General features: G+C 36.7%; 1 protein-coding gene across 4 annotated transcripts in view; it reads right to left on the reverse strand.

The window, feature by feature from the left end:
- Nucleotides 1–1,504: 1,504 nt before the first annotated feature.
- GBE1 (1,4-alpha-glucan branching enzyme 1) overlaps nt 1,505–25,122 on the reverse strand; it is a 163,229-nt gene continuing 139,611 nt past the window's right edge. For 3 of the 4 annotated variants that reach the window (XM_054191315.1, XM_054191336.1, XM_054191327.1), the window contains 3 exons: nt 13,891–14,008; nt 12,111–12,173; nt 1,505–3,523 (listed from right to left, as the gene is read on the reverse strand). In XM_054191315.1, the coding sequence (XP_054047290.1) occupies nt 3,467–3,523; nt 12,111–12,173; nt 13,891–14,008 (238 nt within the window). In that variant the 3' untranslated portion in view covers nt 1,505–3,466. The remainder of the gene's footprint in view (nt 3,524–12,110; nt 12,174–13,890; nt 14,009–25,122) is intronic. The other variant, XM_054191322.1, reaches the window with a different exon arrangement.

Genomic DNA, 25,122 nt, shown 5'->3' on the forward strand with positions numbered 1-25,122 from the left:
ACTTTACTAGTAAAGTAACTTTTGAGCTCTGAGAAGGGAGACTTGTAAATAAACAAGTTCTTCCTTTAACCATTAATGGTCAGTTAAGAACATGGAGTGATAAAAAAAATGCGGAAACTAAAACTTCAAGCTCCTTAAAACATAATTTGAAAGCACAACTGTGACTCACAGATTAATACAGAAAAATATCACCCTGCATTATGTCCAAGTACCATATAATTGCTTACCTAGTCTGGTATCTTACTATTCAAACAGCTGGTCTCCCTTTGTCAGAGGATTAGCTACACCACTTTCCCATCTTTCAGAGCACATGGTTAACTAACTTTTTACTAAATTGAATATAATGAGCAAGACAAATTTCATAGGAGAAAAAAACCAACCAACCAAACAGAAAGGTCAAACAGTTTTTCCATTAAAATCTGTTTTCCAGAAGTACTCACCAAGCTGAAATAACCATTCCATTCTTAATCTTCAAAATAAACCTCAGGACAGTAAGGCTTGAATTGTGGGAGGAGGAGACAAAAGCAAGGAAATCAGAACTTACTGCCCGTAGAATACACCATTCTACTGGATGCCTGCCTGTTATTGCAATTCAAGAACTTGAATTATTCAGTACAAAGAACCACGCAGCGCCAGCAGGTGAGGATGAACTTGAGTTCTCATTGACTGTTAAAGAGACCATGGAGCAACAACTTCTGGGGCCAGAGATACCAAGAATTACCAGTACTCTTAGGTGACAGGAAAGTATGTATTTCTAAGCGCAGAAATATAAATCCTTAGCAGTCCTTTACACTAAGAGAGGTTATCTTTAAAGAAAGTTCTTCCACAATGTCTAAATCTCTGTGGAGACATTGTGCCCAGGGATACATCCCCATGGACCACTTAATTTACTTCTGTGACAGAGCTAAACTATCATATTTGACTGAAGAGCGCTGATTTAAGGTGTACCCAAGCAAAGCAGCTCTGGAACTCCTGTGCCTCATGGAACGTGTCAGAGTCTTCAGCCAGTCACGGTGACAGGCAGCTACAAGCCTCAGTGCATAACAGTAAGGAGTGACCTTGGTTGAAGTCTTGCAATCCGAGTGTGATGCTAGACAGAAGGTGAAACAGCAGTAGCTGAATTCCTCTTCATAAACCATCAGAATACAAAACGCAGGAGGAAGAAATTGTCTTTCCATGGGTATTGCAAGGGAAAATTTTCCAGCCTCACGAAACAGGCAAGGAGCACACTCTCCGAATGGAGAGGTGGATCCCATAAAGGCCCTAATTATTATGCTTCCTATATTTACTTTTTCATCTTGCAAATCTTGTACTTTGCTTTTATTAATCTATTGCTACACAGAAGAAAAATGTGCGTGGGACAAATATTCTACCAATCTCATTAGACTTTTTCTAACCAAGGCAAGTTCCTGATTTCAATAGGGAGCAAAATCTAATAGTCTCTTCCAGTGTTAAGACTACTGTACCATCCTTTTACAGTACAAGCAATGAAACCATATATGCATTTCTTTTATCCTCCTCAGAGTTTATTTTGCATGTAATTTTATACAGTTTATATTTCACATCATACATTTATTCCTTCGCTTGGAAAAAGAGGTTTGACACAGACACTTGCCTTGCATTACGTTTTGAAATCTGGAACTGGTGCCAGTAAAAAAACAAACCACCCTATAAAACATATTAGATCAATACAATGTAAATAGAACATGTATTAGAAGTTGCTCGTTATTTCACTACAAGGAAAACAACCTGGAAAAAAAAAAAGATAATCAGTTCCAGTTGTTAAAACAGTTCAGTGTATTTTCTTTAAAGTCTTAGTGTAACGGGAATGCTTTTATTAGCCCACTACCAAACAATGATCAAACCGGCGCAGAGGAAAATGAAGCATGATCCTAAACAGTATTATGGTACTCAACTGCAATATAAAATTCCGTCACACAGAACGTAGCGGACTGGGGATGTTCATAAAGTCCTTTGAGTGTGAACTCTCTCTGCACAAGACTGTTTTCCATCATGCTGCATTATTCCATCATATCCCGTATTTTGCTTTAGAAGTAAGCCACAAGTAAGCATTCCGAGAACTGTGAATAGATTTTCAGTGTTGGCACAACTATTCAGTAATTTACACAATGGTTCACGTAGCAAACTGGGTAAAATTATGACTTGGAAATGGTCACGGACATCTTCCTCTTTGGCTACTTTAAAAGTTAGAAAATTCAGATTTGTACAAAAGACATTCATTTCAGAACCAATTCAAATATGTTTTTAAATAAATGGAACAAAATAAAGCATGTCTTGTTAATTTGGTATTAATTTTCCAGAATACTCTGCAATACTTTTTCAAATATACAAAATCTTACTCTTTACAAAAAAGTTGTAGCTCATGAAAGAACTCACTTGAATAATCTTAGCAGCACTCCAATAATTAACTACCTTGATTTTATTGAAAAAACACCTTAGTTTGATCGCTGTATTTTGAGACTGCTTCTTCATGAGAAGCAATGTTTCAAAAGTTATAAAAGTGCAAGAACATCACCATGTTCCAAGCTGAAAGGCAGCTTCTGGAGATAATGAAATCAGTATTGCAAGGTCCTGACATTAGTGAAATAAATGCAATGGGAAGAATTACATCTTAAGTAGATCTTCCAGTGTGGTATTATTGCAGTAAGAACATAACACTCTTCTCACTGAACATTTTAGTCATCTAAATAAAATGGTTGTGTCATTTTTTTCAGCTGTAGCAAGTGAGATGTACAGACTAAGTGATTTGATTGGGAGCAAATAAGCAACACACGCAATAGCATCAGCAGGTCACCAGTCAATTGGCCTGCTCGTTTTGCCGTTCAGCATTTTTGTGCAATTTTAATTAATTAAAAAATGGCAAAGTACAATACTCTCAGAGGACCTTCTCATCCACTTGGATAAATGTTTCTAATTCCATGTTGGACTTCATTGAAGAAGAGGAGCCTCAAATTAGGTCCCACAAACCGTTAAGGCTGCCTTTTAGCCAAAACCTTCTGTTTTATTTAAGCAAACTACTTACTTTTAGTAAGAAGCATTACTATATAATAAACATTTGAATTCACTATCAAAAGAGAGGATTACAAGAAATAACAAACTTTGGAGCAGGATCACTCTTGTTATTCCTGACAAAATTATGTAAACAACAATTTAATTGAGAATACCTGCTGCTTTGCAATATCTTAAGTGTAATTTTGTACTACTAGAACTACAAAACCAATGTTTTCCTTTCTGCCTCTTTTGCAGAGTTTCGTCAAAAGAGGTTCTAGCAAGTCAAGAGCTCTGCAATTATACGTGAATATTAATCTTAAATTTTAAACACCTAATACTACTATATTCAGTTTCAGAAAGCTTCCTTAGAGCAAGTTTTGTTATACTTAGTACTAGTACAGCGTATCAGCACTTCTTTTATGACTTGCTTCTTCAGCGGTAGTTACAGAGAACTTCATTTTGGGATATCCGTATTCTGAAGCACAATAGCCACTCTGCTTGGAATGTACACCTAGTAAAAATATGACAAGAACAAGAACAGCTGAAAAAAACATCAGCTTCACAGGATACGATTTCTAAATAGCAGCATGTGAAAACACACACGTGAAATATTTTAACTGTTAAAAATTTGTCATTTGTACAATGTTGTGGGTCATATTAATCAAACTTAAAGATTATTGACTGCTTAGTCCCCAGCACTTGAATTACACAAGGTAATCTAAAGTTCAAAAGCCAGCCTCATTGCAATCTCTCCTTTTTTTTTTTTTAAAAAAAAATCTCACCTTGATATATTTTAAAGTGGCTACCAGTAGAGGGCCTCATATGACTTACAATGACCAATTTCAAAAACCTGACATCATCCAGGTCAACAGACCATACAATGACAAATAACAAAGTTTCACAACAGCATTTGAACACTCTTCTGCTGTGAATTAAAGTTGCCCCAAGGTCTATGATGTCATTTCATACAGGTAAATACCAGCAATGTGACACAGCATTCGCGTCACAGCAGAGTATTCGTCTCACTCTTAGCATCTATGGAGTTTCAGTGTCCGAGCAATAAAACTCACTCTTGAAACAAGACAGATGCAAAATTAGCCATTAAATTATTGCATTTTGCTTCACCCCTTTTTTCCTGATTACCATGCAAAAACCCCAAATATATATAATCAAAAGACTTCCCATAGGTCACAAAAGAACTTGTGGCAATATATTTTACACGACATCCCTTCCAAGCAGAGTAGAGTCACAGTCTGAAAACGAGACCGATATGTACTACCTACCAATTACCTTGATATATGGTATTCCATGAATTGCCAAGCATATGAACGTGTTTGCTGAACAAGTCAATAAAAATGCAATTATAAAAGGTAACACAAGATTGAAGATTATTTGCTTCATTCTGACAATATCCTCTTTTGGATTATCCTCCATCCCTGTGGAATGTCTAATATTCTGCAATTTCAACTACATTATCTGCAAACTAGAGCCTGATGGCATGAAAGGCTTTCATAGTTTTCAAAACGGAATAAAGCAATAAAGCAAAAAGCTTTAGGAAAAGGAGAAAAATGAAAAGAACAGCTGATCTTCATTGAACCCGACGGAGCTATGTCCAATGCTTCTTGAAAGGCAGCGAATATAATGATTTCCCCTAAGGTTTTGGCGATAAATAGCTGCTACGAATCTGTGCAGGAGAGGAAATACTTAATGAAGTCAACTCGCTCAGAATGTATAGATGAAGGAGAGATTTTAAAATAGTGTATGAGAAATTCAGCGCTCTGGGTTTGTATGATGAAGCGAGAAGGAAGAAGGAACAAATACGAATAGTCTTTTTAAGAAAGAATGTCTAAAAAGTTACTTCAGTTAAGGGAACAAAAATTAACATTAACACAGGACACAGCAATTCTCAACTATATTCTAGTCAATAATATGTCAGATCCTAGGAGGAGTAAATTAGCCCAGTTCCTTTAAAGTCAATCTACATCAGCTGAGAATCTGGGAGCAGCGTGGAAGCATCCCACTCCTACCACCTCATTGCCAATCAGATTTTTTTAAGCTGGTTTTAAGCACAATTTCAGAACTTGTGCAAATGATTTTATTTAGACTGATGAGATGTATGTTTTCTGTTTGCCATGAAGAGATGCAACTGCCAGCTGATTACTTTAGTTGTGTTTTTTTTCCTTACCGCAGCAAATTAAACATGTGGTTTAGTGTGTTTTGTATTGGTGGGCTTCTTGCTAAATCACAGAAAAGCTAAACATGGCATTATCTCCTAACCTTATAAATTTATTGCACTGGTCATTGTAACCACCTCTAAGGCTTAAATAAAACTGAAAGAAGTAACAAAACAATTAGGGCATGAAGAATGAATAAATATTAATTATTGATCAAATACAGTAGGAATTAAATATGAACAGTAATTATTTATTTCCACTGCTATACAATTTTCTTAAAAGGAAAAATACTACAAAAGTATTAGATAATTCTTGTTACAAATGTATCGGGATTATTTCACCTCACCGCCCCCCCAACAGTATTTCCAGAAATACTAGTGTATATGCTCTGTCTTTATTATTTGTCTAAATAGACAGAACACAGGAAGGGGAAGAAAAATGTGACCATTAAGGTTGGAAAGATTGCTTGTTTTTCCTGAGGTAAAGTAAAATCTGGAAGATTATCTGCCCAGGATCCCAGCAAGGTTTTCAGCCCTCTAGCTCAGATTTCTCACATCTGTTTCTTCCTCTTCTGACATCCCAAATCTCAGAACTTCCTCAGCTTTTCCACTCCATTGTTATTCCTTTTCCTTCAGCACCTCTCACCTGAACTACCACTCTTGTAATAAGATATCCCCATTAATTTAAATTTATTTTCTCTATCCTTTTCCTGAGTGGACTGAGGTGTACTGAGTAGACTGTGGTCCAACCATATGCTAAGAAAACTCATGAATCCATTACTGACAGGATAAGTTGAAAGGCAAGCATCTTATTGTATGTTTGAGTCCAGACATTTTCAAATAAATAAAAATATGGATAATCCTTAGCTAAAAGCTAATTAAATAGTAACATTAGGTATATTTTAATTGATGTCTTTCTGCTTTAGATTAAGAACTGTACTTGCAGAGTTCTTACAGAATCTTACAGATACTTACAGAATCAGTGTTCTGATTCATATTAGAACACATACATACAGTACATAATATTATAGAAATTATTATTATAGAAATAAATGTGCAACAGCATATGACAAAAGGCTAATATCCTCAGACACTGGAACAACCATGCTCAGTTCTGTCTTCCTTAAATACTGAAAAAAATGGCAACCACAGTTCCTTTTTGCATTTCCTAGGTAAAGTACCATGGATTATTTTTTTTCATCTCCTTTTTTGTCTTTAAATTATTTAGGTACAAATTATAATACAGAATTTTAAAGATAACTCCAACACACTGAAATGCATTAATGAAGACATCTGTTCTAACACGTTATGATGTGTGTCTGTGATAAACTCCATTCTATTCACTTAGTATCCAGCATAACCCTGGTCTTTTCAGTCAGGCTGCTACTCAGCAAGTTGGTTTCTAAGCTTTACTGATGCATGGGATTCCCCTGCAGAATTTTTCTTCATTTTTTTTTATGAAGTTTCTTTTGGCTAAACCCTCAAATTTATCAAGATCCATCTGGGTTGGACCTCTAATATTCAATTTATCAATTGAATGAATGATTCAATGAATTAATCGATTGAATGGTGACTCACCATTCCAGTCACTGTTGAAGACTCCAAACAGTATCAGCCCCAGCAGCATTTCCTAGCTAGGGCACTCTGCTTGATACCAGTCAGCAGCTGGACACCGAGCTTCTGATTACTAAAACTGCAGCAGCCCAGACAGTTTTTAACCCACCTAAATCTTACCAGACTGTATTTCCTCAGCTCCTAGGTAAGACTGCTGTAGGAGACAGCACAAGGTTTTACTGCATTGATTGTAGTAACCTCATGCACACAGCTAGAACCATTTCATCACAGAAAGCAATTGAGTTTATCATGCATGTTTTGCCTTTCTGATTGACCCATCTCATATAGCCCACTTGTTTAGATACAGATTCCACGAAGAGGTGGTCCCCTTCACCTCTCAAGGGACTGAGAGGAGAGTCTGACTCTCAGACTCTGACTACAGATCCCTCAGCCTGCCTTTTCACTTTTACTACAGCCTTCATTCAGTTGTCAGAGATTTCCCCTGACCGCTATGATTTTTCACAAATGATAGTCAGCAGCCTTGCAATCACACCACTGACACCATTCCAAACCTCTGGGTGTATCCCACCTTTAGGATGTCCCTAACCTATGGCTCTGCTACTGCTACTTTCTTTTCAATAGTATACTGGCACACAAAAGGGTCTGGGAGCAGGCTTCACTCTTGGAATCCGAGCTAAAAAAAGGCATCGAATACTCCTGTACTCTCCATAGTGTCCCATCACAAGTTTGACTCCTCCTTTTGTCAAGGGACTTGAACTTTTTCTTAAGCTGCTTTTTCTTTAGTATACCTGTAGAATCCCCTTCTTACTACTCTTCATTATCTCTATCTAGTTTTTTTTAGTATTTAGTACATGGCCTGCGACATATATATCCACCTACAGATAGATAAATACAGTAAAAGTATATAGAGATGTCCTGATTAAAGCCATCTTAGCAGACCTAGGTATTCATCAGCAAAAGACGTCAAAGATATGTCATTTCTGATGTTTTTCTGTGCCCTAGGAGGGTCTCAGAAGTTTATTCTTGTCTTCTCTTTTCCTTCCATATACTGTCGCTGAATTATATAGTTCTAATTACCGCCTTCAGTTCTGTTGGTCTCTGCTCTTCTAACCTGCTTCTTTCTGATCACAAGGTTTATCCCATTCATGTCTCCTTCACCATTTCACAAAGCTCACTTGATGAACATGGGCAGAACTGAAAACTCAAAGTACAGAATACTAAAAAGAATACATTCAAATCTAACCGTCTTGACTATCAGTCAATCAAATCATCCCCTGAATCTGCCTTCTGTTTCAAGCTTTCTGGGTTCACCTTAGAGGCCCCCTCCAGCTCTTTCCTCCCCAAAAAGGCTCATCCACATTGGAAATGGCCTCAGGAGGCCCAAACTCCCTCCTGAAAGCCACATCAGCTATGAGGTCAGACCAGGTTACTCGGGGCTTTAGATAACTCAATGAATTGGCCCGCTGCTTTCTACATCAACTCCTTACTTATTGCCTCATGTCCTCTAAGGTGTCACACGAACTCTGCTATTTTAGGAAACTGTGAAGACATCTAAAGTCACACAGAAGAATACTCATGAGGCCTTTTCTGACAGGGGAGTGGAATATGGGGAAGGGAGAACATCAGATCTGTTTGGGACAGAGTTAGGGTCACTCAGCTGTGAATAAGAGTTTTTTGGCAAAGTTAACACTCAAACATTTAGTCAAACTATCACTGAAAGTCTTTTTATTCTCAATGGAGTATTCAGCAGGAATAAAGTGGAATAATTGTCATTGACTTCACAGGCAGATGTGCTAACAGAGCGGATGATGGAAGATAGGAATGTTGTTTACAAGTCAAATACATATAAAATTGTTTTGTTATCAACTCTGACCTTTCTATACTGCTTGTCCATTTAAACTATGAGGCAGTACACTGTCTGAAAATAGGCAAATTCCACACAGATCAAGGCTTCTGGCACTAAAATAGTACAGCTACTCTAATAGAGGAAAAAACCTCCACTTACTACAATCAACTTATTTTCCACCAACATACACGGCATTTTACCAAGTTCATAGTCCATTCACATAGGCTTTCTCACAAATAGGGAAGAACAACTGGTACTACTACTAATTGCCAGGAACATACATGATGCTTTTCAGCCATACAAATGCTCGCTCCTTATACTTTTTTTCCCGTAAATATCCAGGTAATTTCAAGAAATGAGAGATCAGACAAGCTAAGAGGAATACAGGAATAACCAAATACATGAAGCAGTTGTGAACAACAGCAGTTATAAGCAGGAAGCTTGCCTTGCATATTTTGGGAGAGGACTACAATCCACAGCAATCTCCAAATGTATCAAAAACCCCACAAGCAAGAAGTTCTGCACATGACAACTGCTACTTTCAGATCTGTCAGACTAGATTCAGTACCAGGTGCAAGCACAACTGAAATTGGCTGGAACTGCAATGAACTACTCTTCATCCCACTTTCAGGGCTGGAAAGCACCAAGCCCTAAAAAATAATTTCAAGGTCATTTTGCAACAGATGGGAGAATTACTGGAACTCAGTAGCTAGATCAGGCATTGCAGAAAAATATTTCATAGTGTATATTGCAGCTGGTACGTGCAGAAGGCAATGTCACAAGAGACTGTGCCAACATTTTCCCAAACTTTTAATTAAAATGAGGGCTTCAGACAATCTCATGTCTCTGTATCACTACTAATTGTCAGACACTGACACTATTCTGAGAATATAATTAACCATCAATGAATAAGATACATGATAGCTTTTGCTTTCTGACTATAATTTGTTATACAAAGCCTCAGACGTTTCAGATTTCATTTTGCTAGATATCGCATATGACAAAGAAGGTATGCTTAAAATAATGTGAAGTTCTGCCTTCCAATTTGTTTTTCAATTTGCAGCTCTACAGCATGAATATGCAGAAAATAATTTCTCAGACTGTCCTGCTTCATTTGTGCAAGAGAGGTCCCTATACCGCACAGGCTGTATCTCAAAATTTCTTCTCTATTTCTGCACTCTTGCTTCAGGTTAAGAAAGAGAACTTGAAAAAGACAACAAAAATCCCTGGCAAACACAAACAAGGAGACTAAAAAATAAGATATGATGAAAGAAAACGACTAATGGAATAACTTTAGAATCACTACACTTGATTGTGGGTTTTGTTTGTTTTAGGAAGTCAAACGATCAATGAATATGAGCAAGTAAATTTATATGCCTTAATCATCGAGAGGTAAAAATAAAAGACCTTGCTTGTATTAAAGTCTTACTGATTCCCTTAGTTAAAACAGTTAATTTTCTAACTACCAACATTCTTTCTGTCTATCTGTGCACATCAGGGGAGAAAACAGTTAAAGACTACATCAGTGCCTTAAAATTCAATACATAAATCCTTAGAATTATCATGAAAGTAATTGAAATGAGTATTTTCAAAGCTAAGGTCACTAAAAGCTTTTAGACCATTTCAGTCTATGTGAATATTTTAATTTGTCAATAGACCCAAGGAAGCAGGAAGTTGCACTTTAACACTCAATAGTATACATTAAGGTCAAGGTTAAAAACCCAACCCAGCAATAAGGATATTCTTAACATAAAATATATAATTTCAGTTTCATTTAATGTGAAAAGATTATATCTGTGGAGGCCAAAAATAGAGAATTGGAAAAAAACAGTACTGAGGGCAGGGGGAAAGGAGCATTTCGACTTCTATTTATTTTTTAACTAATTGGAAAGAACTACAGAAAGACTAGATCTATAAAAGCTGAAATATGTTAAACAATTATATTTATCAATAAACTGCACATTACTTTGCCAATGACACAACATACTCTGCAATATTGCATTTAGCCTGCTTATTACTCGGTTCTGCTGGGCACGAAGTATCAAAGTATAAACACCACTGTTTTCATATAAATCCTAATTATTGGTGTGGTGCAAAATTATTAGTTACTAGGACATACATTGATACCTAGTTACATTTTACAGCAAAATTCAGTCAAGTCAGATGCCTTAGAAAAGACTGACAAAACATTCTGAATGATGAGTTATTAAAAATGTTTTTTCTTCTTCCCACCCCAAATCTAACTTTTACCTCCAACTACAACCACCAAGTAACCAACAAATGACTTTGTACATAAAAGGGCACTAGGATCTGACAGGAGTTGAAATGTGTGTGCAGCACTTAATTTACATGTTGCAAAGAGATGATAAGACATAAGCAAAATTAAAAGTTTATAGAAGCATTGAAGAAGCCCACAACTTTTATAAAATGTACCTCAAAAAAGATTATTAGGAGAATACTACAGCAGAGACGTAAATAGAAATAAAACTGTGGTAAAAGGAGTCTATTTGTACAATGACAAAGTGGTTAACAACTGGTTATTAGAAAGGTTGATTATGTGGAAAGTTATGTACATTTCATATATTTGTTAACAATCCAGAACAGAGCAAGCAGTGAAATGGAAATATTAGATTATAATCATTATTTAAATCAGTCATATTACAAAGGACAGGGGGTTTTGTGCATTTTTCTAGAGTTTTCTAGGTGTGTCTGATGATTTTGAAATCTGGCCCTCTGCAGAAGTGCTAAATAAGCCTGAACCATCATCTGTTCATCAAGAAAATTTTACAGTGAAATGCCTAGCACTGCTTACAAAGCTTCCTCTTCATCCAAGGTTCTTTGCTCCAGGAATTTCGTATCTCCCTTCTTCTCATTTTGCAATGTCACTTTGAATATTTCTTTTATTAGGTGATGTTTCTAGAATGGATCATGTCACATCTAATCTTCTATTTTTGTAACACATTTGTGAGCTATTTAAGCTTGACTTGAACAGCATAATCATTGCATGTGATTTCAGTTTGTCATAGCCCATTGGGCATGTTCTGCTGACAATGTTTGCTTACACACCTGGAGGGACGTACATCTGTCATTAAAAAAAATATTTCTTTGAAGTTTATGGTGGAGGAGGAAATAAAATTTTTTGAAACAAGAAACTTAAGTCTTGTGCATTATGGAAAGAGAATAAGATAATTCACAAACAACAGGAAAAGAACCTTTATGAGTTTATTGGGGAGGCATCGTATGTTTTTTTGTAAAGAAATACAAAGGGAAGACTTCTACTCTGATTTTAGAAACTTCAACTAAGACTAAAGCAACTCCCAAGGATAACTGATTACCCAAGAACTGGGATGTAAACTGCTATTTAAAATAAAACACCGTTGTTTTATTGTAAAATGGCAGATGAGGTTTTTACTGTAACTTTTGTTCTTTCTTACTTGGAGTTAGGTTTTCCAGATTTTTTTTCCCCAATTAGTTTTACTTGGTGTCCTTTTACTAGCATTTTACCTCTATGTGGTGCTTGTGGCATCTTCTGGGGTGTTGGCTGAAGGTGGTCTGTGAATTGGATTGCTGAAGGACATAAAAGAAAGTTAACGTGACCCACACTGATGGGTTTCTTTCTGACCCCAAAGTGCCACTGCCATGCCACAGTTTATGCCGCAAAAGTGCACTTGCTGCTTTGCTTGTCACATGCCTTATCTTCCACATGCTCCTAGCAAATTGCATCTTCACACTTTGTGGCATTTTTTTCTGTCTTGAATGACTCGCAGTCACCATCTAAGAGTCTAAATGTGAAATATACATTCCGAATTACAGTTAATTGGCTTGCAAAAGTTAAGTTAGTGGTAGACAATTAAGTTGCTCTCCAATCACCAGAGCAAGGTATTCAAATTGGATACACGAAGCAAGAATTCTGGAAGCATTAATTTGCTACATAACCTTCAGGAATGAAATCTTAGAGCCTTAGTTTCTTTGTGTGCAAATGAGCATAGGTACTTACCCACACTACAAAGGCATTGTCACATACAGATACTTTTAAAAAAAACCCAATATGTTCCCAAGATCCTTTACACCAAACACGATGAAAGCGCAAGAATTCTCTCATGTAATGAAACTATTTTAAAACAAGCAAACGAGATAAATGCCTATACCCTGAATACAATGAAATACGGTGAATGTGAGTAAGAGAGAGAGATAGACATTAAAAGTGACAATAATTCTCAGGAGTTTAGATCTCATGAGAGATGTTAAGATGTGACACTAGAAATTGATGTCTCTGTTCTGTCACGGAAGAGGCACGGCCCACACAAATCAGTGCAGATACTCCATTTTCATAGCCTGTTAAGATTACAAGTGTAACTTATTTACAGGCATTTATGTGGATAAATAAAGCTATGCAGAGACACACACACCCCTTCACACATGTATATGTTTCAGATCTGAAAATCTAGTCAGCAATATAAGCATTCCCAGAACTCTTTCTGTGAACTCTGCTTAATTTGTGACCTTTTTGAAACTTATTCTGTTGTGCTTGTGAACGTATACATATGTAAATACATATATAAAGAATGGGAAATATGTGTATATATGTATACATATACAAAGAATGGGAAGAATGACATTTTAAAATTGTTAATTCTGGCAAGTGATTACGATCACCATCTCAGCTAACAGAAATTGCATACAAGGATATCCTTCCCACTTCATCTGAAGTGATTTGTGGGAAAGTATTTATCCATTATTCACACAACTTTAGGACTGGAAATTCTTAAAATTCTTGATGTGAACAGAGAAGGTCTGTTCCACGTTGCGAAGTTTTTCTGTAAACTGAGGAGGAGAAAGCCAGTTGGCAAACACATGACTTGCTCTAATTCGTGTTTGTGGAGTTAAGCAAGTGATTTTAAGCAACACAAGATTCAGTTTCTACAGAACCTTACATCACAAAGCAAGCATCAAGATGGAGTTTCTCAAACATGCAAAAAAGGCAAATGATGATATTAAACATGAAAATTCAAAAGCACATTAGAAGGTTTTCATGCAAGTTGGCAAGGAATGGTGTGTGCCAGACACTGCAAGAGTGCATGCAAATTTAAATGTAATGTCAAAAGAGGAAAACCAGTTAAGATTATAGGTCATAATCAAATCATAACATTGTCACGTCTACTGTATTCATACAAAAGCTAATTTCAGAAAATAAATTAACCTCACCTCCAAAATACGCCTAGAATAGACTCCATATAACTTTTGAAATTTTTTGACAAATAAGAATACAAAAAATCTTACTTACCATAAGTGAATTAGGTCGATAATTGTGAGGATATTCTTCAGAGAAGTACTCTGTACTATGGTCCAGCCTTTGATGCCCTCCATATTCTGCAGCATCAGAATCCAGAAGGATTTTATACTTAAAAAAAGACTATTAAGGAACTATGCCAAGTTACTGTGAAATGGGAAATAAATCAAAGCAAAAAAACCTAGAACTGCTGCAACACAATTCATGCTAATATATTCAATATAAAGCAAAAATAATAAGAAGAATTTAAGAAAATGTAAGAGTGGAATAATATACAGAACATATAGAAGCTGTATGACATTTTGTCTTGAAAATTTCATCTTAGCATAGTGACTCCTAAAAAAGAAAGTACCTTCCTGTCTCTTCTGGAATCTTCCATGAATAAGTTTATAGTATTACAGTAGATATGCACAGCACTTTATGTAATAAACTAGATTAAAAGTGTACCGATAAATAAAAATGAGTGGATTTGAATTACATTTAAGAAGTTACATACTTGTGACCGTCAAAATCAATCGGTGTTTAGCAATATTTTACAGTCTGTCAGAATCTGATCAAGTGTTAATGAGAAAAGCATACAGTTTTACAGAAGAAAACCCCACAACTCCTTTGAGAATTTTTCAGAGAAGAGTTTGAATTGTTGTAGCACAGAGGAACAAAAGAAAGCTTATATTTAATAGAAGACCTTTTAAGAGACCAACATTCCGATTGCAGTTGTTAAAATGAGGTAAGTTATTTAACAAAGCTTAACAATGAGTTGGAATACCTCTACAGATACCTAAAGGATTCAAACAGATTTAGTAAAAAAAAGACAAAATAATGTTGAAAGAAAAGAATCACTAAAATCGCAAAATAAATAGGGAAATAAAGAGCTAACACATGTTCAAAAGTCGATGTCTTCTTATTTGGGACAACAAATAGAATGTTTTAATTTTATGATTATTTCAGTACATTTGAATTTCTTGTTTGGACATAATTAAAACATCCTTTTCCCTCCTGAAGTTACAACAGAAAGCCTCAGTCTCCACTCCCCACCACCCAAAACATACAGAGAAGGAAATAACAGTGCTGTATAATCCACCATCTGCTTCCTTAATTTTAAGCCATGGAAGATCTTATTTTGCCAGAGCTTGTATTTAATAGATTTGGGGAAGACTGAAGCAACACTCAAGTCAGTAGTTCTCAAATTGCTTTTGTACTTCTGTGTTTGCTCAACCTTTTCAGAATAGATCTGCTCAAAAATCTCAGGATTTTGATATTAACTGTTTTGATTTAAGTCTTATTTAACTCTTTTTACACTGCTCTCTTTCTATCAGATGAATTTAGGATGTTTCCCAACTGCCAGTCTTACTGATTTAAATCTCTGGCCACAAAAAAGACTGAAGCATGACATAACACAAGAAGTTGCCTAAACTAAGAGTCTACTCTGAGATATTTCAGTTTAGAAGATTGCACAGGTTTTGCTGACAGAAGGCAAAGAAGAAAAATAGAAGCACATTAGGAAAAAGAGAAAAGCTGTCAATTAGCTACCAAATCACTAATGTTAAGAAATCCCTTCCCCACAAGTATGTGCAGCAAAATGAGAGAAAGGCCCAGAACTGCCAAGTTAGTTGTTGATTTCTAGAGGGCAGGTGCCCAAAAGGAGAAACAACAGATCACCACATTTGCTGGCAAAATCTTTGTGTTTGCTACTTTTTTAAAAAAAAAAAAAAAGGAAAGTTTTTTTTTTTAAAAGTTAGGAAAATTATACTTTGCCAGCTTTAGTCATCAATGCCTTATATGTGCATACCTCCCTTACCCTTTATTTTATAAACACATTCAAATTACCATTTGTTTGTTGTCATGTACTACATACAAAAATACAAACTAGAAATTCTAGTTACTCTCTCCAGTGCCCTTTTAAACCCAGCATCAGCAATGGCTGTTACTATTCCACTGTATATTTTATTAACATGGCAGGAGAACGTCTCCCTCAAGCATTTCACTCTTTGCTTCTGTGATCTACACTATACATTAAATTTAATAATTTACCAATGTTGCTGAAAGACCTGACATCTCTAATGATTCCTTTAAAACTATTTACAGCAAATGCAATTGTTATGGCTATGCTAATTTTAAAACAATTTATCCCGTTTCCTTAATCCAGGCTATAAAAGTATGTCTAGAAGTGCTCTCTAGCAAAACAGTTAATATTCACTGCCTCTCCACACCTTGCAACATAGCATATTTGGCATAAATACTGTTAACTAGATCCTGAATAATTGGGTCAAAAAGACTTTTAAGATCTTGACAAACTAGATACTTCTCAGGGAAAAATAACTAGTTTGGTAAACATGCCCATTTGCCTTCCAACTTAAACCTCACAGAAGAGCTGCTTTTCACATTTCAGAGTTTTATGAGCATCTAGGTTTTTGAAGACTACTTTCATGAAAACATTAAACAGTTGTGCATTTTAATTAAGCACATAATAGAAATATTTTCTTTTGCAGCAGGGTCTCTTGTTTCAGCAGAGTGCTAGAAATACTCACCTGTACTCTGATTGAAAAAAAGCGTGATTTCTGTTCAGTTTGATGTGCTGACTGAATTTCCTAACCACTACAGCAGAGGAGAGTAGCAAAAGCAATGAACTCTTGCATAGATAGAGCTGGAAATGGAAAGGCTGTCATTATCTACCAAACTAATTACTGAATTACTATGCTTTTATGATGTTTTGAAATACATATTTTAAACACAATTTTTTTATTTAATCTTATGCATGTTTAATGACACATAAAACACCACTAAGTAAATGCAAATCATAAAATAGGATAATTTGTATTTTGTTCCTCAACCCTTACTATTGACTAAAGAATCCAAGTGCTATATGTGGGGGTGATGGTCCAACATAATTAAAAGCTTTGCGGAAGAGCAGATAAGAATTTCGACTGACCAGTTGCAAAACAATGTAAGGCTTACTGAGTATTTATACAGAAACTACTCTTTTCTGTATGGTCTGGTTTGACTTGCATAAACACCTACCACAAACCAAATACATTCAAATAATACTAAGTACATAGGGCTTTCGTATATAATACAGAAGGCCCAATTACACAGATTACCTCCGTGACAACTTACTCATCAGGTTAGAAAGTCTGGACATAAGCGACCAAGACTGGGCATGTAGGAAGGGTAACCAAACACATACAGAAAGACTGTAGGTGATCCTGGCGGTTTCATCTTCATCTTTTCATAATCTGTTTTAAAACATCAGGATTAGGAGCAATTATAGTTTTGATTTTACCCTACAATGAAATTCTTAAGCATCCCTACTTCTGGTTCTCTGGTGCTTTCCAGGCATGCCCCTAGGGCATGGGTGTGTATGTAAATATTTATTTTCTTTTTATCTCATATGTAAACCAGCTCTCATTTTTTCACTGCACTTCTCTATATATCAAAAAAGAATGCCTAATAAAGATTTCATTTTTATCCCTTGCTACCATTTCTTGGTTCTGGCAACACAGATGGGAGAAAGATAAAAGTACAGAACCAAAAAGGATCAAAAATTGTGCTGAAACACTTAATTTTTGTCTCAGAAAGTGAATTTAGGCTAGGAAGAAGCATATGAACAACAGAAAACACGGGAACACTTTGAAAAGCTTCTGATCCTGTAAGGAGTCTTGGGATCAGCTGGCTGTCCTGAACCAGTTATAGTGGTAATGATAGGAACACTGGCATGATCCCATGCATAACCCAGCTGCAAGTCTTAACTATATGAGAAGACTAAATTTACTCATTCTCACTACATCTACATGGATTAAAAGATTTATTCACAAAAGTAACAGCTAAGGTACCCCCAGATGCTTTGTTTAGGGTGTCCAGAGAAAGCTTTGGGTGTTTTGGGTTTATATAAATGAAACAACTTTCCCATAAAGCCTTTTTCAGTGATTCCTAAGGGAAATCCTTTACAGAAGTAGCTACAGTATATATGCTGTCATATCTGCACACAGCATACAAAGGACTGGGATCATAGGGATGGGAAAAAACAATGACGCAGTCTGGAAGGAACCTCTGGAAGTCAGCTGCAGGGTCAGACCAGATTGCTCAGGGCTTTATCCAGTAAGCTTCTGAAAAACGTCCAAAGACAGAGACTGCCCACCCTCTCTGGGTAACCTGTTGCAACACTTGCTTGACATCGGCACTATGGGCAAGTTTTTCTTAGGAAAGGCATGATCTCTGCTATTAGGCCTGCAGCTAGGAAAGCAGTACCAAGATTGCAATAATCCCCATCCCCAGCGAATACTCCAGTTCATATTTTAGATTGGATTTACCGGCACCATGATCAATGTTTTCCCAACAGCAAAAGGTTATGTGGTAGAGAATGCTATTCATTGCCTGTTTTCCAAAAGTATGTATAAAAGCTGTTGGAAAGAGTGCCCAGATAGAGAAGTCACCAGGATGACAATGAAGATAACACATAACTTTCACGTACAAAGGCATTAGCTGGTTTGAGAAGTCAAAGGCAACAGTAATGAGCCAGGGCCAAAGGAATATATTCACCCTACAGAAAGTAAGAACAGATAAGCTGTCCTGGAAACAATTTTCATTGCCAAAATACTACCTGTAAAATAAAAGAAGATATTTTGGCAATAAGTAAAGACAAGAAACAAAACAAGAAAAACAGAAGCTGGGCACACCAACAGCTGTAGAAGTGACAATTGTTATTCTCAAGATGGATCAAAAGAAAGGGAAAGGATACCAAAAGACCTGCAATTTCTCAAAGAAATTGATTTTGTAAAAAAAAAAAACAAGCTATGGGCATAAACATAATTTATGAATTATTAATATGCACACAGAACAAGAAATGTAGCCACAGATCAGTAGGGCTAATTAATGAACTTTTCATTCACCTCATATCCTAGAAAGAAGCCTAAAGAAAGTGGAAACTAGATTTTCAAGCTAAGCGCAAAAGAATACAAAGCCAGTAATACAGAAGCTAAAGGGACACAGTATATGCTAGTAAGACACATTAAGGAAAACATGAACTCAGTCATCAAACACACTGTAAACACAGAGAAGATGAAGGAGAGTACAGCTGCAAGGAGGACTGTAAAGAGCCTGAAGTGGTTAGCGCCCCCCCCCCTTTTTTTTTTAATAATTCTTGAATTGCACTGAAGAAACTAGCATAATTAATTTAAAGATGAAGGGTACCTCTGTTCCTCCTCTCCACACACTCTTAATTCTAGAAAATACTAAAGGGTCAACCTACTATTGAGTAAAAGCATATTAGAGAGTATTTAGATGAATTTTCTAATTAAATTAAACACCTCATCCTGATGAACTTCAACTCAGGATATTTAAAAGATAGTTGAAGCCATTTAGCACTCAATTCAAAACACAGAACTGAGCAGGAGGGGGGTACTGTACCTTTTTTCCTTCAACCAAACATGGATGCTTTTTGCTTAAACCAAATATAAATTTAAAGATATGTAAATCCATAGTGGTTGGTAAGCATATACACAAAATGCTGATTTACTTTTGTGCAAAGATAACCAGTCTTGTTAAAAAAAAAGGCGGGGGAAATACACAATTTAGCTTCATTTTAATGAGACTTCCAACACTGCAGAAAAATTGTTTAACAAAAACCTGCCTGAGATCTTATAGAAGAGAAAGGAATTATTGCCAAAATCTTTAAGTCCCTTTTCCTGTTCTTTCTCCCTCCTTTCAGCCATGTTCCTTTTGAATAGAGGAAAGAAGCTTTCCATATTGAATTTTTACTGTAGACAGGCCTTGGAATCACCCCATGGAAATGACTAGTTAGTATTGAAAAAATAAAAATGGAAACTTATGAATGGTTTCCCTGTTAACATGCAAAATTGTATCTACAATCAGAGAACTCGAGACATCTGACCCAGATGTTGATTATTCAACTATCTCAAAACTGAAGCAAATTAGGCAGAAATAATTTCTTAGCTCAAGCTGCCTGTTTCTCATGAAAAGGCTTCTGAAAGAGCATAATTTATGAAGCAAAATTCCAGCATGAGCATAAAAATGTTTTCCTTTTTCCTTCACGTAATGAAACGGAAATTGGGCAATAGCATATGCCGCTCTAATGGTTACACAGAATCACAGTGCTGGAAATCTGTGCTCTTTCCTACACCGATCGAAGATCCATTCCCACATTAGTGTGCTATATTTCTTACTCACACCTATTAACCTTAACGTATCAACTACCTTGATAGAATTTGGCATTTGGCTGATCGTAAATTAAGTCCTTTGTCTCCACGTGCTGGATATCCCCTGAATTCTAACAGGCAAGGACAGCTACATAACTGCACTTCAAAGCAGCCTCTTTGCCTTCAGCAATCGCATGCCAGTGACTCATTCAAGTGACCTTATTTGCTCATTAGAAGCTCTAGGTGCAGGTTGCAAATGTCAGAGAGCCTGAATTAATGTTTGGGTTTTGGTTTTTTTTTTTTTCCAAAAAGTATATTTTTGCAGGATTTTGATGACGACGTTTGTGATACCTCAGGTCTCATCTAGTTATTTGCTTATGAAAACTCTGACTTCAAAAGTATTTATTCACCCTAAATTCATGCCAACAAAAAGCATGAGACTCTGGTATTCATTCACTCTAGCATTACAATGCTTTGCTATGTTATGCCATGTAAAAATGGCAATATTTTTAACAAAGTAACCATTTCTTCCCATGACATTTTTTTTACTGCTTGCACTTTAGCAATATACAACAACACAAAATGTCAAGATACAAATAGAGGTAAACCAGTAGTGATTCATATTGCTCAACAACATTTACAGACTTCCATGCTGATATACAAAATCAAGGTCTCAGACCTTGAATGTCTCACACAAGGGTACATCATCTCAGGAGAACAAGAAGTAGAATGGAGCAACCCAGTGTCAATGGAAATAAATCAAGAGAAGACTGCAGCATAGAAGGGAAGGAAAAACTGACTCCAAGTCATATAGCTTTTGACTGGCTGACTGTTCACAAAAAGACTTTCCAAACCAAGTGGGACAAGAAAGACTCTAATGACCACTGACTACCACTTCTCTTATAAAAGTACAATAAGGTTTGCTACCCCAACAGCCTACAAATAAAGAACACCTGAAAGAATAATGATATTTTCCATGAGATCAGAACAGAGGAACGAACACCTACAAAAATGTAGGCCAGAGAGACAGGAAGCTCTTTATCTTTTTATGTACTTGTAACATATCTGAGAAACAACAGCTTAGTAATATATATTATTATGATCTACTGATAGACCAAAGCCATCCAACTTAAAGGCAAATTTAATGACAAGTGCTACATGCACTGATTTGACTAATTCAATTCATTAAACAAACTTAAACCTAGGTAGTGAAAGGATCATGACATTTCCCACAATTCCCAATATTATTCAGACCAACTTTTTATTAACAAGAATTTTTAACTGCCTCAGAGTATTGAATAAAAATCCACCAATTTCTAAAAAAAAAGACCCAACAGAATGACAACAAATTCTTGTTTTTAAGTACTTCTGCTTCATGTCAGAGTTCCAAAGGGATCATAAAGAATTTAAAGTGGAGAAGTTATTCCGAAGATTTAGCGTCATGTATGACCACATGTCGCAGGCGGAGTGAATAACTTCACTCGTAAGAGAGTAGTAGTGAAATGTTTATTAACATAGAACAGTGATTTAACAAAGTTAGTAGTGAATGCGACAGTGTTTTACGAGATTCGATGCCAGGGTACACTCGATTATTTGCTGCATAGAGGCCAGGGTCAGACAAGCTGTCAGGGAGACCCTCCCGTTGAGTCATGAGGTTCAGAAAGGACCCCCTTGCTTTCTAAACTCCTTCTCAGAGAGGAGTCTGGGTACGGCTGGATCCAGTCCTAGTCCCAGACTTGGTCAACGGTTTATGTCTAAAGGATTATATATGCGCAATCAATCCTTATATCACTTAGCTAAGATTTCTAAGTTTAGCATGCTATTAGTCACTTACCGAGAATCTGTTGCGGCAAGGAATCTCTCAACCTCAAGGAGAAGAACCTTAAGCGAGCGTCCCCACTCAAGGGGAGATCCTGTCGTGCAGCCCGCTGCCGTGCAGGAGAGCTCAAAGGGCTCTTGGGCTGTCCACTATTTATGGAGTAAGATAATTGACCTATAGTCATATTCGCATGGGAACAAGGTACCTAGGTTCCCACTCCAGACAGTGTTTTGATTATGTTGCCAGCCATCTCCCACAGTTTAAGTGCAACTCATAACTCCTGCTGATGGCCATGGCTTGAGCAGGAGCGGGGAGGGGGGGAAGGGGAAAAGGGGAGAGCACACCACCATACTACATTACCTGCTTATAGGACACATTTTTTAAAAATCTCAGGTTGAAAGGTTCCATTACAAAACTATCCATAAGATTCATGGCTCTAATTGCAGGACAAGGGTTAGAAAGAAAGCTAGTCAACATTAAAACACCCCAACAACTTCAAAGTAAATAGATACTAAAACTCAGCCTGCTGGATGTTGGCAGGGAAGAAGAACGTATGCTGAAAGCGAGAAGAATCAGAGGGTAATAGTGGTTGTTAACTTTATGGTAAATTTCATTTAAAAACTGATACTATAAACAGTTCTGCATTGGTTTTATACTATGAACATTTGACTACTCTAAAAGACTGAGCTTCAATAAGAAAGCTTCATGGTTTTTTTTTGTTGTCATTTATAAGCTGATACAAAGTACTGATCAAGTCAGCTATTCTTGATTAATAGTTTAGAAATCTAAGACAAGAAAGACTGAGCATGTCTAAACGAAATGAACACACACAACTTGTATCTCTTCTGGTTAAGTGGAATATAAAAGTAGACTTCCTATGGACTTGTGTGGTTGATAAAATACTTGATACCCTTAACTTCCAGTTCAAAAAATAAAGCCAAATCAAGCCAAATTCTTCTTGGAGTACCAAAACAAGCCTCAGCCTCCTTCATGCTCTGGAAATCATGCTATCCTTTTCTTTTGCACTGCCTCACTTTTACCAGTCTTAGAAAGATTACAGAAATAGTGTAAGTTAGCCCATTTACTCCTAACAGCTTACGTAGTTACCAACCCCACAAAAAAATAAGTAATCCAAATCTGAGTAGCACTGTCTCCCACATGTAAACTTTTGCCTTTTAATCTTGCAACCAGAGGAGATATGAATAGAATACAGAACCTTTAGGGCGAGCCACTGCAAACAGAATCATAAGTATCACACACGGGCTCCGCGTCTGTGAGAAGCGAAGCAATTTCAGTTACTCTCCTTTGCCACATGCTGCAATACCTCAAATTTGCTGTCAGTTACAACTATGCATACAGTTAGTTATCACTACTCAGCTAAGTAGAGGATCCTTAAGGAACTGCTGTAACACGATTCTGCTTTTGAGCCCTTTCTCAGAGAAGCATTTCAGTGACTATCTGCATCTTCTCAGTTCTAATGCCATAGTATTAGTTATGTCTAGTTTAGTTGAGACGAGGCTTCCTGAAAATAAGCGATTATGATGATGAGCATGTAAGCACATCACGTAGCAGCTATTACTAATATTTCAGCAGTTCTCCAATACACTTGATGGTATTTCCACAACTCCAGAGCTTTCCTTGGGTCAGAAGCAAACTTTTACACAGAGGAATGGGATAATGGAGGGCTTCTGTCTTCATTATCAATGAAAAGATACGGAGAATGCAATTGCTAAGACACAGTACAGCTTAGCTTTCTCCTATAAAGAACACAAATGAAGAGTTTAGGTATGTTCAAGGTGTTTATAGACAACTTATTGTCCAAGGACTTTGTTGTCAAGAGGCACTAAACAGAGGTGAGATTTTTATGGTGTAGGTATCAGGGTCTGTTGTCTTATTTGATACATACAGTCAAAAGCACTTCCTTTAGAAAAGAAGTCCCAATGATTCATCCCATGTGATGGCATTGGATGAGAACACAGTGACTTTTTTTTTTTTTTTAATATGGACAATAAATAAGCTTCCTGGATAAAAAGAGATTTAAATTAACATAAACGAGATACTTTCATTTCAAAGGCCAAAAAGTAAAAAAATAAAGACACTTACGAGCCAAATCAAAAAGTTCTGACCTAAGTTAAACTTGTTTTTTCCTTTTCACTCCTTTGTTATTTTCTCCTCTTTATGCAAAACAGTTTAAGAAGCATTATGATTTTCATTTCAACAATCAACAGAAGCCACTACAACTTCCTAAATTTTGTTTCAAGAAAGTCTGATGAAGATACGTTCAATCTACTTTTAAGCTAAACTTAAAAATTTAAGGGAGATAAATTATTTGTTCAAACATGTCCATTTCTAGCAAAGTGTCTTTATGAGACACTTTTTTCAACTGAGAGGAGGTTTTTTTATTCTCTTGGGATGGGAATCACTGCTATGTTCACCTTGAGGGACAAACCATGCAAAACACTGCAGTTTTTGAAACCTGAAGATAGATTCAGGCCAGCTTTGTGAACGAGAACTTGCACAATCTCTTGCAATATATCTACTAAAGTACTCATATTGTTCAGAATTATTTGCATCTTCAGAATTTAAGATACTGTAAGGAAGATAAGGTTCCTACCTTCCCATGTAAAAATCCAAAGTTAAATCAGACATAGCCAGTTGGCAACAGTTCCCTTCCAGACGATTTTCTGGAATTTCCCCTGGTTCATGCATTGAACTGCCACAGGATAAAATGAATAGGGGAAGAATCACAGAATGGCAGGGGTTGGAAGGGACCTCTGGAGATCATCTAGTCCAGCTCCCCTGCTAACGCAGGATCACCTAGAGCAGGTTGCACAGGAATGCATCCAGGCAGGTTTTGAATATCTCCAGACAAGGAGACTCCACCACCTCTCCTGGGCCTGCCCCAGTGCTCTGTTATCCTCAAAGCCAAGAACTTTTTCCTCATGTTTAGATGGAACCTCCTGTGTTCCAGTTTGTGCCTATTGCCCCTTGTCCTGTTGCCGGGCACCACTGAAAAGAGTCTGCCTCCACCCTCATGGCACCCGCCCTTTAGATATTGATAAGCATTAGTGAGATCCCCTCTCGGTCTTCTCTTCTCCAGGCTAAACAGACCCAGGTCTCTCAGCCTTTCCTCATAAGAGACATGCTCCATTCCCTTGATCATCTTTCTAGCCCTCCGCTGAAATCTCTCCAGCAGTTCCCTGTTTTTCTTGAACCTGGGAGCCCAGAACTGGACACAGTACTCCAGGTAGGGCC

The sequence above is a fragment of the Rissa tridactyla genome, chromosome 1, assembly GCF_028500815.1.
Source record: "Rissa tridactyla isolate bRisTri1 chromosome 1, bRisTri1.patW.cur.20221130, whole genome shotgun sequence".
Lineage (NCBI taxonomy): Eukaryota > Metazoa > Chordata > Aves > Charadriiformes > Laridae > Rissa > Rissa tridactyla.